General features: G+C 66.8%; 1 protein-coding gene across 1 annotated transcript; it reads right to left on the minus strand.

Annotated features, from left to right (window-relative positions):
- Positions 1-3: 3 nt before the first annotated feature.
- PTPN23 (protein tyrosine phosphatase non-receptor type 23) lies at positions 4-13,442 on the minus strand. The gene is given in 26 exon segments (XM_066991122.1): positions 4-822; positions 918-1,031; positions 1,109-1,247; positions 1,369-1,473; positions 1,663-1,847; positions 2,103-3,305; positions 3,308-4,403; positions 4,669-4,848; positions 5,018-5,169; positions 5,295-5,449; positions 5,885-6,205; positions 6,475-6,620; positions 6,910-6,975; positions 7,253-7,367; positions 7,566-7,645; positions 7,860-7,918; positions 8,651-8,707; positions 9,081-9,128; positions 9,276-9,407; positions 9,729-9,809; positions 10,011-10,142; positions 10,488-10,537; positions 11,337-11,413; positions 11,678-11,805; positions 11,968-12,042; positions 13,270-13,442. Coding segments are annotated over 26 exon segments (5,550 nt in total). The 5' UTR covers positions 13,354-13,442; the 3' UTR covers positions 4-252.
- Between the last annotated feature and the right edge of the window lie 4,581 nt (positions 13,443-18,023).

Below are 18,023 nucleotides of genomic sequence, written 5' to 3' on the forward strand. Positions count from 1 at the left end.
AGCGCCAGAGCAACCCCTTTATTTTAGTAGCAAAGAGCTGAAAAAGTCAGTTCTGAGGGAGTGAGAGAAGGTGATCGGCGCCACTACACCTGTACAAAGCTGGGGGGGGGGGGGGGGGGAAGGCAGGGCCCCCCCTGCGCCCCCCCAACCCCCCCGGGGGCCACCCCAGCACCCTGGGAAGCAGCAGTGGGGGGCAGGGGGCCGTGGCTGTAGTGCAGGGGCTGGAGGGGGGGGAGGTCGGGGCCCCCCCCCTCAGCTCTTGTTGAGTGTCCAGAGCGGGTCGAGCATGCTGAGGGGGTCGTCGGTGGGCCGGGGCCCCCGCAGCCCCTCGCCCGTCTGCGCCTGGAGGAAGTTCTGCTTGTTCATCCGCTGCTTGCCCTTCAGGGACGCGTCCAGGGTGAAGGCCTCGGGCGTGAGGGAGGCCAGCAGCTCCAGCGAGGAGGAGGAGGGAGCGGAGGCCGGGGGGGCCGGGGGCTCGGCCGCGGGGGGCTTGGGGCTCTCCTCCACGTGGTTGCTGCTCTCGGCCTCGGCAGGGGGCTCGGGCGCGGGCGGCGCTGGGGGGGTTGGCTCAGGGAGCGGCGCGGCGCTGCCGTCCAGCACGCCATCCAGCGCGCCATCGGGAAATGGCACCAGCAGGGCAGGATCAGGCCCAGGGGGCCCAACAGGATGAGGCCCAGGGGCAGGATCAGGCCCCCAGGGCCCCCCGATCTCCCCCCCGACTCCCGCAGGCTTGATGCTGAACTTGGCGATGGTGGCCTGGATGGAGCTGATGGACAGGTCCCCCCCCAGCACCAGGTCCTGGGGGTCCTGGTGGAAGTAGAGCTGCAAGGAGAGAGCCCTGTGAGCGCCGGGGGGGTGCTGGCCCTCCCCCACCGCCCCCCACCCAGGCCCGCAGCCTCCCCCCCCCCTGCTCTCACCTTGGGGGAGGTGCTGTTGGGGGGCTTGGGGACGGGCGGCGTGCCCACGCCGTGGCGGTGCAGGACCTGCTCCGCGTGCTGCAGGACGGCCTCGTAGCAGAACTTGAGGTGGAGCTGGAGGGGCGAGAGCAGGATGAGCACCCCCAGCACCCGGCGGGGGCCACCCCAACACCTCCCCCCCACCCCGCTACCTTCTCCTGGAGCATGTGCTTGCGCTGCTGCCGCAGGCGCTTCACCAGCTGGGCCAGGTCGGGGATGCCGTTGCCCGCCTCCACCTCCTGCATGGCTGCATACAGCAGGCAGAAGGCCCCGGTGCGGCCCACGCCGGAGCTGCGAGGGAGACGCGGCCACGTCAGGCGCGCCAAGAGGCTGTGACAGGCCCTGGGGGGCACCCCACAGCCCCCAGGATCCCCCCCCTTGTCCCAGCGCTGGGTTAAGAACCCCCCCTCACCTGCAGTGCACGACGACGGGGGTGTGCAGCGGGCGCTGGTGCAGGTAGTGGCCGTGCACCTCCTGGATGAAGCGCAGGAGGCTCCCCTTGCTGTCGGGCAGGCCCCTGGGGGGGTGAAGGGACCCTTACTGAGGAGGGGGCCCCCCTCTCACACCCCCAGAGGGGACGGCACCCTCCCCCTGCCAGGGCTGGAGCCCCGCAGCCCCCGGCGCTCCGCCAAAACCTCCCCCTGCCCCCCCAACACACAGAGCAGGCCCCCCACACACCCCCCCCCCCCCAACCCCTCTGTCATACAGCTCGGGCCAGGAGGTGAACTGGAGGTGGACGACGGTGCGCTTGAGGCTCTGGTCGCGGTACTGCAGCGTGATCATCCGCTCCACGTGCGTGGGGGCGGCCCGCAGGCCCGTGAGGACGAGCGTGACGGGGCCCTGCACCACGGGCTGGCCCCGCTCCGCAGGGAAGTAGCGCAGCACCTTTTGCTGGGGGGGGGGGGAAGAGGGAGAGGGAACGGGGTCAGAGCAGACACGGGGCAGCCCCGCAGCACCCCTTAAAGGCTCAGCACCCCCTCAAGGCCCAGCACCAGGCTCTCCCTGGCCCCTCAGGGCACGCAGCGCCTCACGGCATGGCCACGTCTCCCACCTCGGCGTGCGATGGGCGCCACGAGAGGTGAGGAAGCCCAGCGCACGCGTGCCCCGCAGCCGCGCTCCGCTCCTGCTCGGGGGGGGGGTGTCTACCTTGTCCAGCTCCTGCTCCGACACCAGCATGACGACGACGGAGACCTTCTGCTCGTAGATCATGAGCCAGAAGTCGGCGGCGGTGCCCAGCAGCGGCGCCTGGGTGGCGATGACAGTGGGGCAGTAGGGCGAGAGGTCCTCCACCCTGCTGGCGTTGATGTAGTCGTCCTTGCCCGAGCGCAGGACGACGCGGTTCCGGTCGTAGGGCATGATGTCCTGGTGCCGGTTCTTCATGGAGTAGCAGCGGGCGATGGCGATGGAGAGCTGCCGGGCGTCGCGCTCCTGGGCGTCCTGCAGCTCCTTCCACACCGCGTCCAGCTCGGTGACGGCGCCGCCGCCGCCGGGCGCCGGGCGCTCCAGGCGCTCCACCAGCCCGCGGAAGCGGTCGAGCTCAGCCAGCAGGCGCAGGACGCGCTCAGGCTTCTCGTAGGGGTCGTTCTCGATGAGCTGCAGGGCCTTGGGCTTCTGGCCCTCCTTGGCGTCGGCCTTGGTGGGCTGCAGCAGCGGCTGGCCCACGGCCGCCTTGGAGCCGCCGTGCTGGCTCTCGGGGCTGGAGGACAGGAGGTCGTCGGTGGAGGAGCTCTGCCGCTGGAAGGGGGCCTCGCCGGGGCCCGGGGCCGCGCCGGGGGTCAGCGAGGGCGGAGGTCTCTGTGGGGGGGCACCGGAGCCGGGCACCAGAGCCGGGGGCTGCAGGGGCACGGCCGGCTGCGGGGACGGTGCCGGGGAGGGGACCAGAGGGCCCTGCACCACCGCCGGGCCCTGCATCTGGCTCAGGACCGGGCTGGGAGAAGGGGCGGCGTGGTGGGGGCCCGACTGGCTGGCGGGGGAAGGCGGCGGGGGGGGCCCCATGGCCACGGTGCCGGGGGGCGCGGCGGGGCACGGGGCAGGGCTGGGGCAGAAGGGGAGGGCGGGGGAGCTGGCGGGCAGGGGCTGCAGCCCCCCCAGGGTGGGGTGCAGGGGCTGTGCTGGGGGCACGCTCTGCCCGGGGGCTCTGGGCACCGGCCCGGCGAAGGGCAGGGCCCCCGTGTGCGGGGGGAGCCCGTGGGGGGGCAGCTTGTCCTGGCCGGGCAGCGCGTAGAGCTGGGGGCACAGCGGGGGCTGGCCAGGGGCTGGGGGGGGCAGCTGCCCCACGGGGCCGGAGAAGGGCTGCTGGGCAAACTGGGGGGGCAACGGGGGCCGGGCCGGGGGCTGGAAGGGCAGCGGGAGCTGGGGGCGCCCGGGGGGGGGCAGGAAGGGGGCTTGGGGAGGGGGGAACTGCTGCTGGGGGCCACCCAGGCCCTGGGGGCGAGCTGGCAGCTCCATGCCGGGCTGCAGCTGCGCCGCAGGGGCGAAGGCGGCATGGGGGGGCTGCCCGGGAGGGAAGGGGCGCGGAGCTGGCTGCCCGAAAGGCTGCTGCAGCCCCCCCGGGGCATAGGGGAAGGAGGCGGAGGGGGCGCCCGGGCGCTGGGGGGCCAGGAAACCACCGGGGGGCACGGCGGGGCCCTGGCTGGGGAGCCGTGGGGGGGCCGCGCAGCTGGAGATGGGGGCCTGGATGCTGTCCACGGTGGTGGTGGCCGGCCGGGCGGCCGGGCCCTGCTGCTCGGGGCCACCCATGGGTGGCGGCTGGGCACCCACGGGGGCCGGCCCCATGGCTGGGGGCCTGAGGGGGCCGGGCACGGGCAGCCCGGCTTGGCCCAGGCCGTAGGAGGCGGCGGGGCCGTGCTGCGGGGACGAGCGCGGGGGCAGCGCGTGGGGCCCCGCGTAGCCGGGCTGCACCGCGCCCCGGGCCAGGGGGGCGGCGGGGAAGAGCTGGGGGGCAGAGGAAGGGGCTGAGCTGGGGGGGGGAGGGGGGGGGGACGGCCGCCTGGGGGGCTGAGGGCTGCAGGAGCTGCGCCGGCAGCACCGGAGCCCCGCTGCCGTGGGGAAAGGCTCCCGGGGCAGAGGCGGGCACGGCGGCGTAGTGCCCGGGCAGGGCAGGGAAGCGGGCGGGGGTGAAGGGCTGCGCGGGCTGCAGCGGGGCGCTCGCCAGCCTGGCAGGGGGCAAAAAAAAGCTCGGGGGGGGGTCCGGGGGGGCGCAGCCCGGCTGCCAGGGCCGGGTCGAGGGCGAGAGCGGCCAGCGTGGAGGGGGGCAGGCGGGCCAGGTGCCCGGCCAGCACGTCGGGGGGCAGGCTGCGCAGCTCCTCGGGCAGCTGGGCCAGGCCCAGGGAGCCGAGCTGCGGCACCTCGGCCGCCTCCGGCCCGCCCGCGTCCAGCTCCGGAGGCTTCTTCTGCAGGGCCGGCTTGGGGGCCGTGGGGCGGGGGGGCGGCTGCTTCTTCATCTCCCTGCCGGTGGGGGGGGGGCAGCAGGCGTTAGGGGGGGGCTGCCAGCCCTGAGAACCAACCCCCCCCACCTCTCCTCCTCTACCCCCTCGGGGACAGGAGGGCTCACGGAGCCACGGCACCGAAGTGAAAAGCCCCCGCAGCCCCGACCCGCCCCCCTCCCAGCCAGCACCCAAAGGTGCTTCCCGCCTCGCTGGGGGGGTCGAAGCCCTGTGCCGTGTCCCCCCCCCAGGTCCCGCAGCGCCAGGGGCCCAGCGCCGCCACCTACTTCTCCAGGATCTGCTGCCGGTTGGCTTCGGCAGCCTGGCAGGCCGCCCGCGCCTTCTCCAGCAGCTTGGCGGCTTTCCCCTCCAGGTCGGTGTAGAAATCCTTCCCCTCCTGTGACTTCTTCATCAGGTCCTCATAGGCTTCGTAGGAGGCCACCAAGGTCTGGACGGTGGTGTTCCACCTGGGGAGCCGGGGGAGGGAGAGCCGGCGTGGAGGTCGCATCCTGCCCGCGCCGTCATTGCCCTGGCCGTCATCGCGTTCCCCCCGGCCCCGCGGGAGCCCCCAGCACGCGGCACCCGCGCAGGATGGGCAGCAGGACGCCGGGTGAGAACGGCTCCCCCTCCACTCACTTGTGCTCCACCTCGGCCAGGGCCTTGCGCACGGCTGCGTATTTGACGTTGGCGTCCGTCAGCGCCTTCAGGATGTTCTCCTGGGCGGCCAGGTTCTGCTCCAGGTACACCTTGATCTGGTCGTACTTCTTCAGCTGCTCCTCGAAGAGTTTCTGCCGAGAGAAGGGAGGAGCTGAGGGGGGTGGGGGGGGGGCTGCAGGCAGCCACCGCCACCCCCCGTGGCGCCGGCTGTGACAGGGGGCACGCGGAGGGGCCCCCCCCAGCCCTGAGCACCCACCTTCATCTCGGAGCGGTCGGCGGTGACCAGCGAGGTGGTGATGTCGTCCTTCTGGATCATCTCGCGCAGCTGCTGCTCCAGGGACACGCGCTGGTCCCGCATCTCCTGCACCTTGACCAGGATCCGCTTCAGGTTCTGCAGCACCTGCTTGTCGTCTGGGGGGGCGGCGGGGAGGGGACAGGGGGGGCGCTCAGTGGCTGCAACGGAGCCGACGCGGCGTCCCCAACCCCAGCCTGCTCGCGGGGCGTGAGCCGGGGGCAGGGGGGCAGCCCGCAGCCCCTCCTGGCACACCCAGCAGCCCAGCCGGGACGTCTGGGCCTCTGCCGGACACATTCCGCCCCCGCGCCAGGCTCCCGAGGTGCCAGGATCGCCGTTTGGACATTTTTTTGGGGGGAGACAAGCCCCCACCCTGGCTAGCATCGGACCACGCCGCAGGCCGATGCCGTGACAGCGCTGCCCAGGCGGCGGCACAGCGCGGCCGGCGTTGACGGGAGCCCTGAAGGGGCACCACGGGGGGAGCAGAACCCGCGGCCCCCACCAGCCCGGGGGCACGAGCACGACGCCGGACAGCCAGCCCCCGCAGGGCTCACCTTCGGTCAAGGCGGGCGAGGGCAGCGCGGCCCGGACCTGCTCCAGCGGCCCGCTGAGGAGGCGGAGGTTGCCGATGTGCAGGTTCATGGCCTTGTGCAGCTCGGTGTTGGTGAAGCTGGCCTTCTCGTGCACCTCCAGGTACTTGGAGCACTCCTTGCTGACCTCGGCCAGCCCCGCCGAGGGCGGCGGGGGGGAGCCCTGCGGCGCCGGGCCCTTCCCCAGCAGCTCCCGCAGCTTCCGCTCCTGAGCCTCGTCCTCCTCCAGGAGGTCTCGGATCTCCTTCAGGGAGGCCTCCACGTCGGTGAAGACCCCGGAGAGCACTGGGAGGGCGGGACGGAGGCCAAAAGAGCTGAACCGGTCCCCGCCACAAGCCCCCCGGCCCCCATCCGCTCCAGCCCTGAAGCGCCAGCGGCCAACGGCCGGTCCAGCCCCGCGGGGAAGCATCGCACGCCACGACCGTCCAACAGCAAGGATGATTTGGGGTTAAAAACTTCACAAGGGCAGAGAATTTGCGACTGGAGAGGCCGCTCCCGACACCGAGCCCCAGCCAGGAGACGGACGAGTGTCCCACATCCCCCCGTGACCTTACCCTGCATGGACTGGACGAGGTTCTTGACGGTGTCGGGGCGCACGCTGAGCGCGGCGCACTTCTCCATCAGGACGGGGGGGATGTGGCTGTACATGTCCAGGTTGTCCACGGTCTCAGGGTCCAGCTGCATGGAGTCCATGAACTGGCTGCGGGCAGGAACGAGGCCCTGAGCGGCGGCTGAGGCTCCCCCGCCAGCCAAACGGGGGCAGGCTCCCCACCTTCCCACCCCAAAACCAGGGGCAGAGCGCTTGCGGCATCGCCCCCCACCCTCCGCCCCCCGAGGGACACCACGGCCTCGGAGACAGCCGCAGGCTGAATTTGGGGACCGGTCACCGAGGTCTGCCCGGAGCTGGGCAAACCGGGACCTCCCGCCGGGGTCTCGAGCGGGGAGGGGAAGAGGCCGGGGCCCCCGTTTGGGGTGCGCCTCACACGTACTCCAGCACTTCGTTCTTGGCTTCGATCTTGGCCATCACGTCTCTCAGCAGCTTGGCCTTCTCCTCGCTACGACAGAGCAGAGAAAATCCTTTAGGGCTGGGACGGGACTCGGGAAAGCTCCATCCCTACACCGCCGGTGCTCCGCGCCCCGCAGGAATCGGCCCGAGGACGTTTCGGGAGGGCGGTGGCGCCCCGAGGAAACCCCCGCGGCTGGTTTGGCCCCCTCCAGACCCCCGTTAGACGCAGGGAGGCTGAGCTGGGGCACGGGCTCCTCGCCGAGCTCGGTGCCGGGGCTGCGCAGGCAGCTCTGCCCCGCTCCCTGGGGCCGTTCCCGGGGACCCACCTGTAGAGCGAGGAGGCCTCGTGGGCAGCCATGGGCACCAGCTTGGCGAAGATGTCGGGGCCGGTGACAGCCGGGTCCGTGGGGTTGACGGGGAGGGCTTTCACCAGCGGGGCACCTGCGGTCCGAACGCAAGCGCCCCCCGTTGGTCCCAAACCTCCTCGGGGACGCTCCTCGGTTCCCAAAACACGGCCTCCCGCTCAGCGCCCTCACCCCAGGCAGGTCCCAGGGGGTGCAGGGCATCACAAAGCCCCGCCGGGCTGCGGTGGGGGGGTCCCCGCGCGTGCACCCCCTCGTCAGCGGCTCGCAGCCTCACCTTTCACGGCCTGCAGGGTGTCCAAGGCGGGCACGGCTTCGTGGTAGATGAAGTCGTTGTCCTTTTTGGCCGAATTGTACCTGGAAACAAGAGGCAACATCAGGCCGACGGCAAGCAGGCACCAGCCCTGGCTCCCTGAGCCTGCCCCCCCCCCTCTTGGTATCGCCCCGGGAAGAGCCAGCAGCGACTTCCAGGGCACCGCACGCCCCACGAGCCCCCCCCTGGGCGTTTCTGTCCCCCCCAGAGAAGCAGGACGGCTGTGTCTGGGTCGGGGGGTGATCCTTGCACGCTCACTTGCCACCAATCACGTCCATGGTGAACCTCAGGGCTTCCTGGACGGTTTCGGGCTGGCCCTGCAGAAACGAGGGTGGCAGCGAGTTAGTGGAGGCGAGGGGGGGGGGGGGATTGCCCGGACGCCGGCGGCAGCCTCGCCAGCCCTCTCCTCGGGCCCCGAAACAGGACTGAGACTCTCAGGCTCCGCACCCCGGAGCTACTGGGCGAGAAACCCAGGCAGAATCTGCCTTCTCGGGCACTCCCAGATCCCGTGTCCCACGTTTTCACACGCAGACCCCCGTTGCGGGGCTGCGCTCAGCTGCTGGAGCAGCGGGGCGCTGCAGGAGCCCAGCGCCGAGGCAGGGCCGAGCGCTGCGGACCCACGGCCCCTCGGGAGCTGCTGCCGTGCTCCCAAAGGATTAAAACCCAAATAAATGCCCCCCCCCGCTAAGGGAGAGGCTGCGCCCGCCTCCAGGTGCCTTTCAACATGCCTTGGCCCAGCGGGGAGCTGCCAGAGCCTTGGGGCTGGGCCCTTGGAAGTCCCAGAGGGACTTTGGCCCCCACACGGGCACCCCGAACGGCTCGGTCCCCGCTTCAGGAAGGGGCACTGCCCTCCGGGCTCAGGTCACTTCTGTCACCGTCCCCTTCCTCAGCGGGGACAGCGGGGACAGAGGTTTCCCTCAGCACCGCTCCTGGAGCAGGGATGCGGAAGGACTGCGCCCAAGGGGGATCCCCAGAAGCAGTAACAGACCAAAGACTTAAAAACAACCCAAACACAACAACTCCTGCTGCCAGAGGGAGAAGGAGCGCACCTTCGCCAGCTTGATAGCCTCGTTGAGCTTATCCAGGGCGCTCTGGAAGTAGATGACCTGCGGAGAGAAGAGGAATCAGTCCCAGATTTGTCAGAGGTGCCAGAGCTGGCGCAGAAATAAGCGCCTCTCTTTCCTTGCACGGAGCACCACCAGCCCCCGAGGGCCGCGGCTTTGTTCAGCGGCTTCCCAGGCGCCCATTTCCCGCTCCCCCCCCCGCCCAGAACCCCGGGAACTGCTGGGGGTTCAGGAGAGAGGAGCCCCACCGGGAGCTCTGCACGCACCGCCCTGCGTGTCACCCCCCCGGCGCCTGCGGGAGGTTGTGGGCGCTCCCAACCATGTCCCTGGGGCTGTGGCAACCCCTCCCCCAGGTCACAGCGGTGTGACACCCCAGGGCAGGGCCGCGACCCGGGGTTGGCACAGCTCCGCTCACCCTTTCCCCGAACTTCTGCTGCTCCTCGGCCTGTTTCCCCATGTGCAGCTGCAACGGAACAAGCGTCAGAGCTCCCCGCGGGAGGGGGAGCTCTCAGACACGAAATTCAGCCCCCCCCCAGCCCCGCTCGCTGGCCGTGAGCAGGGCCGAGAGCGAGGGGTGCTCCCCCCCTCGCAGCCCCACCCCAGCCCTTACGTGGGCCACGGCGGCGAAATAGTAGATCTTCATCTGAACCAGCTTCTTCCAGTCCTTCTGGATCTTGCCCAGCAGCGAGGCCGTCTCCGAGTTCTCCAGCGCCCGGCAGGCCTCCTTGTAGTAATCCACCACCTGCGGGGAGCGGGGCGGGTGTTTGGAGAGCCCCCGGAGATGGGGAGGGGGGGGGGACACCCGCTTCGAAGCGAGAGCGGCCCCCGAAACGGGCGGATTTGCTGACACCGGGCTCGGGTTGCCCCACCGACGCCTTTTGGGACGCGTTTTTAACCCGGAGGCGGGTTAAAACTGGGCGCCCTCTGAGGAAACACGCCGCCCTCACGCCTCGCTCGGGGGAGCCGCGGGCCGCTCGCGGCTCCTCGCGGGGGGCCTCGTCCCCAGGCGTCACCCGGCAGGAGCTGGGCACGGAGGGGACCCCCCGCCCCTCCAGCAGCTCACCTGGGCGCTGATCCGGGCCACGAGGAAGCTCTTCCTGTTGTCCAGCATGGATTTCTCCAGCAGACACTCCTGCGCTTGGCCCTGCGAAGGAGAGGGAGGCGCTACCGGGTGTCCCCTTACCTCAGAAACCCGAGCCAGCGCCAGGGCCCAGCGGTTCCAGCCCCTTTTTTTCCCACCGGGATGCCCCCGGCGGCGCGGCGCGGAGCCCTCCCGCCTCCCGAGCCGAGCACGGAGCTGCCCCGGGGACGCGCGGGAGCTGCCCGGCATCCGCCGGCTTCCTACCAGCATGAGGTTGATGTTGAGGTTGAGGATCTGGTGGCTCATGTCCACGCTGTACGAGTGGGGGAAGTGGTCCCGCAGGTAGGTGAAGGCCCCGGCAGCGCACTGGAAGTGGGTGCACGACACCTTCATGCCCTGAGCAGACGGGAGAAGGCGCGTCAGGAACGTGCCGCCCGGGTGCGAGGAGCCTGAGGGCGGACTCGGCCTCGGAGCGGCGAGGCGCCGGGGGGTCAGGGTGACAAAACCCAGCTCGGCGGGGCTCAAACGCCATTCGTGGACCCCCCCCAGGACCCCAAGGAGCAGCTTGCGGAGGCCCAAAGCCGAGCTCTGAACCCAGAAAGCTCTCGGGGGCGTGCGTCGACGTGACGGCCGGGCTACAGCTGGGCCCTGAGCGCCGTCGGCGTGCAGCTGCTGGCCCCGGGGGGGGGGGGAAAACAAAGCCCCTTCGGGGATCCCCAGGGGCTGCTCGGGGCCCCTTACCTCCTCCGACACCCTCTTGTCCATGGCGCCCAGCATGGAGTGCAGCGCACCTGCGGGGGGAGAGGACCGCGGCCTCAGCACAGCGCCCGTGCCGAAGCCCCAAAAAGCGGGAGTCTCGCCCCAAACCCGCGGGCAGCCGGCTCCAGGCGGAGCCTGCGCGGTGCCAGCGGGGGCCGCGTGCCGGGCACGCAGCTCCGCCGAAGGGCTGCGTGCACAGAAGCCGCTCGACAGAGGGAAGCCCCCAGGCTGGCAGCAAACCCCCCCTCAAAGCGTCGAGCATCCGACACCCCCGGGCGCGCAGACGTGTTGGTGCCCGCTCCAGGGAGCCGGGTTTAGAGGCGCGTTTCGGCTGCGGGCTGCTTCTCGCGGCTCACCGCTCCGCTCGGCACGCCGCCGGCCAGCAAAGCGAGCTGCAGCCCTGGGGGGGGGCAGTTTTCAGCGCACCGGCTGAGCGCGACCTCCCCTTTGGGTCCACAAAAGCACTCGCTGAGCCGCGGCGGCCCAAGGCTGGGGGGCGAGGGGGCACCGAAAGCGACGTCTGCTGCTTTTACGCCAGCTCTGAGGGGACGGGAGGAACCCGAGCGAGGCCGTCGCTGCGCCACGGAGGGCGTTTGCGACGCCGCAGCTTCAACCCAAAGCCGGCCCCCGGGGGCGCAGCCTCTAAACCCGCAGCCTCGCCCCGACCCGGACGCTCCCAGACCAGGAGGAAAAGGGGGGGAAGAAGGTTCCGGCACAAACCAGAGCCGGCCTCCCTTGTTTCTGCCCCCGGGGAGGGCTCCCGCGCAGCAGGGCAGCGAGGAGGGGCGTCCCTCGTGCCCGGCCGCAGCAGCCACGCTCCCGGAGCCTCACCCAGGTTGTAGAGGACGCACGCCTGCTCGTACTTGATGTCCTCGTGAGTCACTGTCTTGCCCGAGAAGATCTCGGTCCTGCGAGGAGAAAGGGGGGCGGGGGGGGTGTCACTGGCTCCAGGTGGGCTTCCTGGCCCTGCCTCGGCCTCCTCAGCGCCACCCCCCCAGGGCGGGACGTCGTTTCTAGAGCTCCCCGGGACACCCCAGCGGCAGGGGAAGCCGTGTGGAAAGCGCCACGAACGAGGAGTGGTCGTTGGAACGCCCGAGCTCCGCGCGGCGGGGAAAAGCGCGCGCCACGGGGGCACGAAGAGGCCCCCCCCGTGCCCCCGCTGCCCCCCTCACCACGCGATGGGGACTGCGGCCTCCTGCTCGGCACCCATCGGGATCCGGCTCTGCAGGTAGTGGAGCTGCCCGAAGTATTTCCGCAGCGTGCTGCAGCCCTCGAAGTCCCTGGGGACGTTCACGGCGTTCTGGGGGGGGAAAGAGAGAGAGGGAGAGGGGAGCAGGAGCCGGAAAACGTCGCGGCTCCACAGGGAGCCGGCTGCGAAGCAGCTCCCGTGGCCAGCTGCGGGGTCTCAGCCACCCCGCAGGCCGTTTGGGGCCGAGCCCCCCCCGGTGCGCAGGGGGCTCACCTGCCGCAGCACCTCCAGCTTGCGCAGCTCCTCGTTGTAGTTCTCCGGGTTCTCCCCGTAGTTCTTCAGGACAAACTTGGGGGGGGGGAAAGCACAGGTGAGGGCCCGGCCCCGCGCGATGGCGACGGACGGAGAGCCAGAGGAGGCTGCGGGGGGAGCTCCCGGCGGCCTTCGGGGGGTGCAGGGGGGCTGGGGAGGGACCCTCGGGCAGGGGGTGTGAGGGAGCGTCACAAACGCCCGGGGGAAGGTGGCTTTCCGGAGCGGGTCGAAAACCTCCTGCCACGTACGGGCGCGGAACAAATCCCCGTGGGAGGCACCCGGGGCTGGCAGGATGGTGCTGAGCCGGCTGCGGGGCCGGACTCAGCCGCGGTGCCACGCCCGGCATCACCGCACGGCTCCTCTACGGCCCCAAAACAAGCACCGAAGAAATCCACCCCCCCCACCCCAGTCCCTTCCCCAGCCTGGGAGGTAAATAATCGGGTTTGTGAGCGGTGATTTTCCTCCGCCGGTGGCACTGCGGGGTGCCGGGGGCCGAGCCCCTCGTTCGGAGGTGCCTAACCAAGTCCTGACCCCCCCCAAAAAAAAACAAACCCAAGGGCAGAGGGGAGCCGCCTCCGCTGCCAGCCGGGAGCCTCGCAGAGGGCTGAGGGCTCCGTTTTGCAGGACCAGGTCGCCGGGGCCTCGGAAACGGCCAGGCAGGGACGGAGAGCCCGAGGAACACGGAGAGCCCCGGGGGGGGGGGGGGACACTATGACACCCGCATCCCGCGGGCAGGGGGTGGACGGGAGGGGCCCGGGCCGAGGCCCTCATCGCGTTGCTTTGCCCCGGTCCCCGGGTCTCCAGCCCAGGGACAGGCCTCCGGCACCGCGCCCGGCCCGTGCGGGGCTCGGCCCGGCTCCTGCCTCCGCGGCCCCTCGCCCAGAGAAACCGAGGAGCCCCCCGCCAGCCCCGTCGGCGCACAGGGACGCGTCCCCCCCCCCTTCCCCTTCCCCTTCCCGAGGCGAGGCCTCCCGCCGGGCCCCGGGCAGAGCTTCCCCAAGGGTCCTCAGGGCTCCCTCCGAGGGCTCCCGCCCAAGGAGGAACCGGGCCCGGAGGCCGGCACCGGGGCAGGCCGGGACCGGAGGGAGGCCACAAACCTGCCGACTCACCCCGCCACCGGGGCGGGCCCCCCTCAGCCCTCAGCCCCCCCCCAGCCCTCAGCCTCCCCCCAGCCCCCGGGCTCCCCTCAGAGGCCGCGGCCCAGCCCCGGTACCCCCTCGGTACCCCCCCCAAACCCCTCCCGTACCCCCCCCGGGCCCTCACCTTCTTGACGGCGGCGTTGAAGGCGAACTCGCCGGCCTCCTTCAGGTCCAGCCAGATCATGGGCATGCGGGGCACGGCCTCCATGGCGCCCGCCGGGCCCCGCCGCCCCCCCCCCACAGCCGCCGCCGCCGCCGGCCCCGCGCGGAGCCTCACGGGAAACCGAGGCCGCCGCCACCGAGCCGCTTCCGGTCCCTCCCGGAAGTCCCGCCCCTCCTTTTCCTTCGCCGTTCCCATGGCGACGCGCCCCGCCCACCCCGCTTCGGGGCGGGGTTGCCGTGGCGACGGCTCGCTGGCGGGGGGGGTGTTGTCATGGCGACGCGGTTGCCGTGGCAACGGGCCTGGGACTCGGTTGAGGCCTACTCCGGGCTGCGGCCTGCACCGGGCGCCGCTAGGCCCGGCCCGCCCGGGGCCGCTCCTCCCCTGGGCAGCGCCGCGGGGCCTCGCCCGTGTTGTCCCCCAGGTCCCCCCCGCAGCTCGGGCAGCCCCAGCCCGGCTCCCCCGGGGCTCCCCTGGGGCCTGTGCCCGGTGCAGGGCGGCTGAGCTGTGAGGGGCACTCGCCTCTAGGCCCGAGGGGGGTGCCCGAGGTGGGAGCCGTACTGTGCCTGTGAGTAAAATCTCAAATAATTTTCTCCAGGCAGGAGCTTCTGTGAAGCTGTTTTATTCACGATCGCAATGGCGGGCGTCCTGTCAATTAGGAGCGCGTTTTAATAAACACATCATAACCTTTTATTCCCTGTTACCCGACACCTGATCACCCCCCCCCCCCAGTTTCCTCACTAGCTGAGTACTACAGGTTCGTGTGAGAAAAATCTCAATTTTCTTCAGACAGGATCCTCTGTGAAGCTATTTTATTCGCAATTGCAATGGCGGGCGTCCTGCCAATTAGGAGCGCATTTTAATGAACATATCACAACCTTTTACTCCCTATTACCCGACACTTGATCACACACCCCCTCCCCGTTTCCTCATTAGCTGAGTACTACAGGTTCACAAGCTGCTCGACGCTCCTCTGTACCATATATGTTCAATATCTTTTTCTTCAACCCTTTAATTTCTCCCTTTTCCCTTTTCGTTCCCCTTTCTTATGTTTTGAGAACTTGTGATCTTTGTTCTACTGTTCCCACACTGCTCATCCTGTTTATTCTCAAGCTTCTGCCTTGTTTTGGAACAGTGAGGCCTTCTACTCTCCGCTTATCTACTCGGCATTTCTCCTTGTTATGACTACACAACTACCTCGGAATACAGAAAATTAGTTCTCTACTGCAAAAACAACTTAGTTTCTCACACCTGCCGATGGCCCGAGGGTGCCCAGGCACCTGAGAAGGGCGGCGAGCGGGCGTCTGATGCACTCCGACCACCTCCTTTCAGGCTTTGAGGGGATTTAGTGCAGAATGTACCAATTTTCAGCACTTTGAAATGGCACGGAATTTCTCTCGAGCAGAGTGCCAGCAACAAATCACTTGATCCACCGCGTGAGTACCAATTAGGCGTACCGGAGTGTAGCAATTACATCTGACTCACAACACAAAGGTGAATTTCATCGCCGCTCTCAGCGATGTGCCTGCCGTCACGATGCCGGGCACACCCAGTGCCCGGGATGGAGTCAGTGGGCTGGCACCGGTCAGGAATGGGACAGCGGCAGCAGGTCCAGTGCTGCCGCCTTTTGCCCTGTATTTCCTCGGGGTGCTGCTGTCGCACCAAGGCTCCGTCCCTGCTGTTGCCGGCAATTGCCACACCATAAAACCTTTGTATTACTCTGATGCTACGCAGAGCCAAATTCACAGCTCTTGTAGCCAAAGAAAAGCACAAAAAATCTTCCACGACGAGGAAGCTCTCGCTCCTGGAGTCTGGAACATTTGGTTTGCCAGCAACAAGGCATCCTCCGGTTTCCTTCAGTACCAAGATGGGTTTGGCTGCTCTTGCAGCAGCTGTGGTCAGTCACTATCGCTCCCCCCCACACCCCTGCTTTTCTCTTCAGAGCTTCCTTCCATGTGTTTTTAGAGATAACAGACCGGTATCAAGGTTGTATTATAGAGCAACGTGAGGATTACATCAGGCACAGAGTGCTGGGAGCTTTGGTGAGCAGCCTTTAAAGCTGCCGTACCAGTGATGCTCAGTGAGGGTGGCTTCCACTCCTGTGAACCAAACCAGACCCTCACTATCACACACACTTTCCACTTCTTTTTCCTCTAAACATTTGCAAATTTTGGATTAGTGTTTTCTTGAGAATGTTGATTGATGGCCACCCCATGCACTACTGATGTTTTAAATGGTGCAAAAAAGGCAACTTCTGTCTAGTGCTCAACCAGTAAGTCACAGAATCACAGAATCATTAAGGTTGCAAAAGCCCTCCAAGCTCACCTGGTCCGACCACCCCCCTACCACCAATGTCACCACTAACCCATGACCCCAAGCACCACGTCCAACCTCTCCTTGAACACCCCCAGGGACGGTGACGCCACCACCTCCCTGGGCAACCCGTCCCAACGCCTGACTGCTCTTTCTGAGCAGAAATGTCTCCTCATTTCCAACCTGAACCTCCCCTGGCACAACTTGAGGCCGTTCCCTCTGGTCCTATCACTAGTTACCCATGAGAAGAGGCCGACCCCCAGCTCCCCACAGCTTCCTTTCAGGTAGTTGTAAAGAGCAATGAGGTCTGCCCTGAGCCTCCTCTTCTCCAGACTAAACACCCCCAGTGCCCTCAGCCGAGACTCTTCTCCCAGGCTCATTTTGGTTATTCCAGTGCTGGTCAGGTATTAGTGGTGTTTCCAGAAAAAAAAAAAAAATGTCACGTATGACTGTGCTGCCTTCATTATTTACAGTTTGAGTGTGATTCAGACTGCAGCTCTTCAAGAACTGCTGCAGTGTGGGTTCATACCAAGGGGTCTATCCTTCAGGAACACACTTCTCCAGCATGGGTCCCCCTTCGGGGCTCTGCTCACAGGTCTCCCTGCAGACCCCTGCTACCAAAACCATACCACATAAACCCGTACATGAAGATGTTGAACAGAGTGTTTGAGTTTACTTACTTCCAACTTCTGTAGTCTTCCTTTCTGTGTTTGAGTATGGCCAGGAGCCCCTTGCACATCCATGCAGCTCTCTTGGCACTTTTGCCTGACTTCCTCTTTGTTGGGATGCATCACTCCTGAGCTTGGAGCAGGTGATCCTCAAATATTAACCTGCTTTCTTGGGCCCTCTTCTCTCTGGGGCCTTATACCACAGGACTGGATTCTTCCAAGCAGATCCTTGAAGAGCCCAAATCCTGATTTCCTGAAGTCTAGGGTTATGTGTTTGCTTTTCACCCTCCTCCCTGCCTTCAGGACCCTGAACTCCACCATCTCATGCTCGCTGCAGCCAAGGCTGCCTTTGACCTTCCCATTCCCAGCCAGTCCACGTTGCTGGGGAGCATGAGGTCCATCAGAGCACCTCTCCTTGTTGGCTGCTCTATCACTTGGAGGAGGAAGTCATCACAGATGCGCTCCGGGAACCTCCTGGATTGCTTGTGACCTGCTGTGCTGTCCCTCTTACAAAGCTGAAGTCCCCACGACCAGGGTCTGTGAGCAGGAGGCTGCTCTCGTCTGTCAGTAGAGGGCCACATCTGCTCGCTCTTCCTGGCCAGGCAGCCTGTAGCAGATGCACACCATAATGTCACCTTCTCCTGTACTGCCTGTAATCAGTGGTCTGATTAAATCTTAAGGTCTCATGGGCTCCTCATCCACCCCCAGGCAGAATCCCAACTGTCCCTCCTCATCTCCCCGGTCTGTCCCTCCTAAAGAGCCCGTATCCCCTCATTGCAGCATGCCAGCCGTAAGTCATCCCACCAAGTCTCCCTCATCCAGCTTTCAAAGATGTCAGGACACTTGTTTAGGCTCTGGGGAGCCCTCTTTCTGAGCTTTGGGTTTGCTTCGGGCTTGGGACAGGGTTGTCCCCAGTCCAGAGACGTGCTCTGAGCTTGGAGCCGGGCAGCCATTCCCGGGGGCTCCTCAGGAAGATGCGCACGTCTATCTTGAAATTTCTCTGTCTCTGCTCAGGCCTTCCTTTCGACTGACCATCGTGTGAGAAAAATCTCAATAATTTTCTCAGACAGGACTTTCCATGAAGCTATTTTAGTCACGATTGCAATGGCGGGCATCCTGCAAGCAGGAGCGCACAGTACAAGTTTACCATAACCCTATATCCCCTGTTACCCGACACCCAATTTCTCCCGTTTCCTCACTGGCTGAGTACTGCAGGTTCACAACCTACTCGACGCACTTCTATGCCATACACGTACAATTTAATTTGACCAACCGTTAATTTCTCCATTTCCTTTTTTTATTTATTTTTTCCTTCTTCTCTTGTGACTAGAGGGCCCGTGATTTTTGTTTTTACTGATTTCGTACTGCTCATCCTGTTTTTCTGAGCTATCCTCCTTATTTTGGGACAGTGGGACCTTCCCCTTATCTGCTTAACATACTCCCCGCTGTCACGCCTGCACAATCACTTTTGAATATGAAAGTTTAGTGGAATTTCCCACTGCAAAACCACCTTCTATGGCAAAAACACAACTTTGTTTCTCACGTATCTATGCCATTACCAAGCTCAGCAACCCAGGGCTACAAAAGAGCCAACAGGTGCTTCCATGGAAGACCAATTGTTGACACTCCTGGCCTTTTTGACACCGATAAAGCCTTTCTCTTCCCTCAGCGTCTCCTTCAGCGTGTCCCCTCAGCGCCTCGCTCGGTGTTTCCCTGGGGTGTCTCCTGTCGTTCCCT

Source organism: Anser cygnoides, chromosome 2, assembly GCF_040182565.1.
Source record: "Anser cygnoides isolate HZ-2024a breed goose chromosome 2, Taihu_goose_T2T_genome, whole genome shotgun sequence".
In the NCBI taxonomy this organism is placed as follows: domain Eukaryota; kingdom Metazoa; phylum Chordata; class Aves; order Anseriformes; family Anatidae; genus Anser; species Anser cygnoides.